The 6,582-nt window shown below is 48.3% G+C and overlaps 1 protein-coding gene across 2 annotated transcripts in view; it reads right to left on the bottom strand.

Moving 5' to 3' along the window:
- Positions 1-6,105, bottom strand: part of LOC149935250 (serine/threonine-protein kinase 32B) — a 107,488-nt gene extending 101,383 nt beyond the window's left edge. For both annotated transcript variants that reach the window (XM_090153980.1, XM_090153979.1), the window contains exon 1: positions 5,405-6,105. In XM_090153980.1, the coding sequence (XP_090010106.1) occupies positions 5,405-5,501 (97 nt within the window). In that variant the 5' untranslated portion in view covers positions 5,502-6,105. The remainder of the gene's footprint in view (positions 1-5,404) is intronic.
- Positions 6,106-6,582: the final 477 nt, after the last annotated feature.

Here is a 6,582-nt window from a genome sequence, read left to right on the forward strand (position 1 = left end):
CTATGAATGACGATAGGCCCCTTATCCTATGAATGACGATAGGCCCCTTATCCTATGAATGACGATAGGCCCCTTATCCTATGAATGACGATAGGTCCCTTATCCTATGAATGACGATAGGTCCCTTATCCTATGAATGACGATAGGCCCCTTATCCTATGAATGACGATAGGCCCCTTATCCTATGAATGACGATAGGCCCCTTATCCTATGAATGACGATAGGTCCCTTATCCTATGAATGACGATAGGCCCCTTATCCTATGAATGACGATAGGCCCCTTATCCTATGAATGACGATAGGCCCCTTATCCTATGAATGACGATAGGCCCCTTATCCTATGAATGACGATAGGCCCCTTATCCTATGAATGACGATAGGCCCCTTATCCTATGAATGACGATAGGTCCCTTATCCTATGAATGACGATAGGTCCCTTATCCTATGAATGACGATAGGCCCCTTATCCTATGAATGACGATAGGTCCCTTATCCTATGAATGACGATAGGCCCCTTATCCTATGAATGACGATAGGCCCCTTATCCTATGAATGACGATAGGTCCCTTATCCTATGAATGACGATAGGTCCCTTATCCTATGAATGACGATAGGCCCCTTATCCTATGAATGACGATAGGTCCCTTATCCTATGAATGACGATAGGCCCCTTATCCTATGAATGACGATAGGCCCCTTATCCTATGAATGACGATAGGCCCCTTATCCTATGAATGACGATAGGCCCCTTATCCTATGAATGACGATAGGTCCCTTATCCTATGAATGACGATAGGTCCCTTATCCTATGAATGACGATAGGCCCCTTATCCTATGAATGACGATAGGTCCCTTATCCTATGAATGACGATAGGCCCCTTAACCTATGATTGAAAATTTACCACCCTTATTCTATACACGAAGATTGTCCCCTTTTCCTATGCATGAAAATTTACCACCCTTATTCTATGCATGAGAATTTACCACCCTTATTATATTCATGACGATTGCCCTCATCCAATGCAAAAATATTGCCCCTCTTAACCTATGCATGAAGATTGCCCCCAATTAATCTATGCATGAAGATTTCCTCCTATTAGTCTATGCATGCAGCTTGCTTACTTGGGTATTAGCCGGTATTAGCCTAGACGATTGTCTCCCCCTTAGCCTACGCTTGAAGATTGTCTCCCCTCTATGCAAGCCCCTAAAAGCTGTCAAGAGCTTAAGTGTCTCAAGTGTTACAATGGTATTCCGAGCACGTGTTCGTGCCTTTCGGTATTAGAAGAATTAGTCGCGAACTCTCCATGTTATTCCGGATGACGCACTTGCTAAAAGCCCACGTCTTTATACCAGAATGGAGTGGGCTCCAAAGAACTCCTACAGCGATATCCAAGAGGCCTTATTATGCCCCATTTTCACGTTCGCAAGCAGCGGGTTAATAACTTTAAAATATTTCATCTTTCCACGTCGACGTCGATATAATTCAAGCGGATATTTTCCGCTTCCGCTTGCTAAACCCGCGACATTCGACAGAGATACCTTACCCTCGAAGTATAAACCCACATTTCAGTAACGTAAGCGGATTATAAGGAGTTTTTTTTCAACCACGACTAGGGAGCGTGAAAAATGGCCATTTTTGGCACGAGACCCATTTTAAACGCTTGCTAATATTCGTTTCACTTCCAAGTAACGTTTCCGCTGATTACTTAAACGGGCATTTTTAATTTACTATACATTTATGGCTAGTAATCTGTGGTAACCATTTCATATTGAAATTAAAATTGAAGGTTAAAATAGTTTTTTTTTCACCCGATCGGGTTATTTAATCGCGCGACCGGGTTATTTAATCGCGCGACCGGGTTATTTAATCGCGCGACCGGGTTATTTACTCGCGCGACCGGGTTATTTACTCGCGCGACCGGGTTATTTACTCGCGCGACCGGGTTATTTACTCGCGCGACCGGGTTATTTACTCGCGCGACCGGGTTATTTACTCGCGCGACCGGGTTATTTACTCGCGCGACCGGGTTATTTACTCGCGCGACCGGGTTATTTACTCGCGCGACCGGGTTATTTACTCGCGCGACCGGGTTATTTACTCGCGCGACCGGGTTATTTACTCGCGCGACCGGGTTATTTACTCGCGCGACCGGGTTATTTACTCGCGCGACCGGGTTATTTACTCGCGCGACCGGGTTATTTACTCGCGCGACCGGGTTATTTACTCGCGCGACCGGGTTATTTACTCGCGCGACCGGGTTATTTACTCGCGCGACCGGGTTATTTACTCGCGCGACCGGGTTATTTACTCGCGCGACCGGGTTATTTACTCGCGCGACCGGGTTATTTACTCGCGCGACCGGGTTATTTACTCGCGCGACCGGGTTATTTACTCGCGCGACCGGGTTATTTACTCGCGCGACCGGGTTATTTACTCGCGCGACCGGGTTATTTACTCGCGCGACCGGGTTATTTACTCGCGCGACCGGGTTATTTACTCGCGCGACCGGGTTATTTACTCGCGCGACCGGGTTATTTACTCGCGCGACCGGGTTATTTACTCGCGCGACCGGGTTATTTACTCGCGCGACCGGGTTATTTACTCGCGCGACCGGGTTATTTACTCGCGCGACCGGGTTATTTACTCGCGCGACCGGGTTATTTACTCGCGCGACCGGGTTATTTACTCGCGCGACCGGGTTATTTACTCGCGCGACCGGGTTATTTACTCGCGCGACCGGGTTATTTACTCGCGCGACCGGGTTATTTACTCGCGCGACCGGGTTATTTACTCGCGCGACCGGGTTATTTACTCGCGCGACCGGGTTATTTACTCGCGCGACCGGGTTATTTACTCGCGCGACCGGGTTATTTACTCGCGCGACCGGGTTATTTACTCGCGCGACCGGGTTATTTACTCGCGCGACCGGGTTATTTACTCGCGCGACCGGGTTATTTACTCGCGCGACCGGGTTATTTACTCGCGCGACCGGGTTATTTACTCGCGCGACCGGGTTATTTACTCGCGCGACCGGGTTATTTACTCGCGCGACCGGGTTATTTACTCGCGCGACCGGGTTATTTACTCGCGCGACCGGGTTATTTACTCGCGCGACCGGGTTATTTACTCGCGCGACCGGGTTATTTACTCGCGCGACCGGGTTATTTACTCGCGCGACCGGGTTATTTACTCGCGCGACCGGGTTATTTACTCGCGCGACCGGGTTATTTACTCGCGCGACCGGGTTATTTACTCGCGCGACCGGGTTATTTACTCGCGCGACCGGGTTATTTACTCGCGCGACCGGGTTATTTACTCGCGCGACCGGGTTATTTACTCGCGCGACCGGGTTATTTACTCGCGCGACCGGGTTATTTACTCGCGCGACCGGGTTATTTACTCGCGCGACCGGGTTATTTACTCGCGCGACCGGGTTATTTACTCGCGCGACCGGGTTATTTACTCGCGCGACCGGGTTATTTACTCGCGCGACCGGGTTATTTACTCGCGCGACCGGGTTATTTACTCGCGCGACCGGGTTATTTACTCGCGCGACCGGGTTATTTACTCGCGCGACCGGGTTATTTACTCGCGGGATCGGGTTATTTACTCGCGGGATCGGGTTATTTACTCGCGCGACCGGGTTATTTACTCGCGCGACCGGGTTATTTACTCGCGCGACCGGGTTATTTACTCGCGGGATCGGGTTATTTACTCGCGGGATCGGGTTATTTACTCGCGCGACCGGGTTATTTACTCGCGCGACCGGGTTATTTACTCGCGGGATCGGGTTATTTACTCGCGGGATCGGGTTATTTACTCGCGCGACCGGGTTATTTACTCGCGCGACCGGGTTATTTACTCGCGCGACCGGGTTATTTACTCGCGCGACCGGGTTATTTACTCGCGCGACCGGGTTATTTACTCGCGGGATCGGGTTATTTACTCGCGCGACCGGGTTATTTACTCGCGCGACCGGGTTATTTACTCGCGGGATCGGGTTATTTACTCGCGGGATCGGGTTATTTGTTTTAAGTGGTCAAAAACATTTTTGGTTATTATGGTAAACTGAAAGGGTGTATCCTATAGGTCTAGATTACGCCTGACTTTGAACCAAATTTGCAATAAACACCTCGGGTACTCTCTTTGTAAGAAACTACGCCGCAGTTGGGTGAATAAAACTATGTTAAGTTTGTTAAGCAATTAAAACTATTTCGAAAGATACGTCGGGGGGGGGGGGGCTTACGAGAAGAATGTCAGAAAACGAACGCTATCAGGGGAAGCAGGATTTCGCGGTGCCAGAAAGAAGCCTGCCACGGGACGATAAAGAACATTTCTGCGATTTCTATATCTACACTCGGTTCTTTTATTTGCCATTTTACAGTTCGCCGCGCTTTTATCGTTGTGGAAGGGGGCAGAAAACTATCGCTACAACGGAGTATTTTAAGGTACGTGTTTTCTTATCGGGTTTGTTCAAAGCTACTCCGCAGAAAAGCCTACTTTCCCATTTTTGATACGGAGAAATCCAACAAAATACCAGGACGGGGATTTTGTAGACACTTTATATAGAGAGGAGCTCTCGACTTCTTACAACTTTGAAAACTATTCAATCGTGCGCGTGAACAACTTAGTTAAGCAATTATTGCGAGACATTAAATTCCCTGACATAACCAGGTTTTCTCTGACCAAATAGAGTAGTATCACCTCGTAGCTTTGGCCATGGCCGCCATTTTAGGCGCGTTTGTTTCTCTATAGGAAAAAGCATGGGTGACGTTGCGTGATGTAGCACTGACACTACTCTATTGCCAAATTTTCCATGAACATTTTTGTAGAATAAATTAATGGTTTGAGGTAAAAATATTTATTTGCCAGATTTTTTTGGGGTCATTTTACAATTCCCCTTACTTTTTGGGACCATTTTCAAACTCCCCGACTTTTCCCTGACCTTTTGGAATCATTTTCAAATTCCCCGACTTTTCCCTGACCTTTTGGAATCATTTTCAAATTCCCCGACTTCCCTGACCTTTTGGAATCATTTTCAAATTCCCCGACTTTTCCCTGACCTTTTGGAAACATTTTCAAATTCCCCGACATTTCCAGGTTCTCCAGGTCGTATATGAACCCTGTACGATGTAACATTTCCGTGACAAATTGACAATAGTAGGAAATTTTCCCACTTATAGAAATAATCTAAAGAGTGGTACGGGGAAAACAGCGTATTAGGGACTGTACAAAAGTCATCAGCGATAGTCTACTCGAACAGACCCCCCCTTTAAGTCATTTGAAATTCATGAGCTTCCCCATTTTTGCCAATTTGCATATTTAGTGAAGTTGAAAAGGAAAAGAGGTGGGGAGGGTAGACGCGGTCAAAGCGGGTTACAAAATGAGGCAAAACTAACTCACCGTCGTATTTGCCGCCGGGTCTCTGAGCGGCGTGCGTCAAGGAATCCTGATTGATTCGACGCCGGGCGACGTTGAACGCCGACTGAGCACTCCCCATCAGGGCTCCCAACAAATTGCGCCGACCGGAGGTAGAAGGAAAAAACGTCCAACGACTTTCGCTATTTCCACCGACGACCGAAACGCGACGCGAAAAAAACCGCTTAATAATCCCGTACTTTTTTAAGGAATCAATTCAAAATAGTTTGCGGAGTCATCGAGAATATCTCGCTTACATTTCGCGGAGGAGTGGGAAAAAACGCCCGGAGCTCCAACGAAAAACGCGTTCAAAACGGTTCCGGACGCGGCGTCAAGCGAAGGCGTTACGAGTCATCGTGGTGGCTTCGAGAAAATTGAAAAGTAAACGAGAAACGTTAGCTATCAAACGCCAGTCGCGATATTCGACAAACCAGAGATTGTTTTTCTTTTACAGGAAGACAGCCCTCTCTATTTCGCGAAACGCGTAAACACCGTCACGAGGGTGACTAAAAACCTAAATCGAGAACGCGACGAATACGGGAGCTTTGACAGACACGCGTTGTATCTGTACGAGGATCAAATTGAAATAACCCTATCTCGATCGAGTCCGCGGCCGATGTGCGGCGGCACTGAGAAGTAAGAACGCGTTCCCTGCGCTCTGGCGCTAAGCCTCGTACCTTCCAATCGAGGGCGGGCGGGCGGGCAGTCCGTTAAAGAGTACGTAGGGGGCGCCATCGGATCGCGATCCGAGTAGCGGCGGAGGAATGCGAAAACATTGTCTCGAGGCGAGGCGCCCTAATCAGCGGGGGAGGGTATAAAGAAGCGGCGCCGATCGCGACACCCAGCGGGAAAATGCTTAAACGAAAGTGTAACACGGGGCGACCTCTATAGTCTCTCGTTTCCTAATATTGAGCCTCCAAGGTCAAAAAGACTCGATTACGTATATCATTATATGTCTTCTTTATTATGACCATATTACGTCCACTTGTTTCGTTAAAAAAAGGGAACTCGCTTCCTTTTCCCAGGAAAATTAAAATATTATTATCTAATACACTCGTAAAGGCCAAGGCGATAGGTTAATCGTACCGGGACCTTGTAAACCATGCTTATGGGTCCTTTTCCACCGGGCCCCTGAAAAGCATGCTTGCGGGCAGGGCCGGCGG

This window comes from Leiobunum rupestre, chromosome 7 (assembly GCF_980474605.1).
Source record: "Leiobunum rupestre chromosome 7, qqLeiRupe1.1.hap1, whole genome shotgun sequence".
Classification (NCBI taxonomy): domain Eukaryota; kingdom Metazoa; phylum Arthropoda; class Arachnida; order Opiliones; family Sclerosomatidae; genus Leiobunum; species Leiobunum rupestre.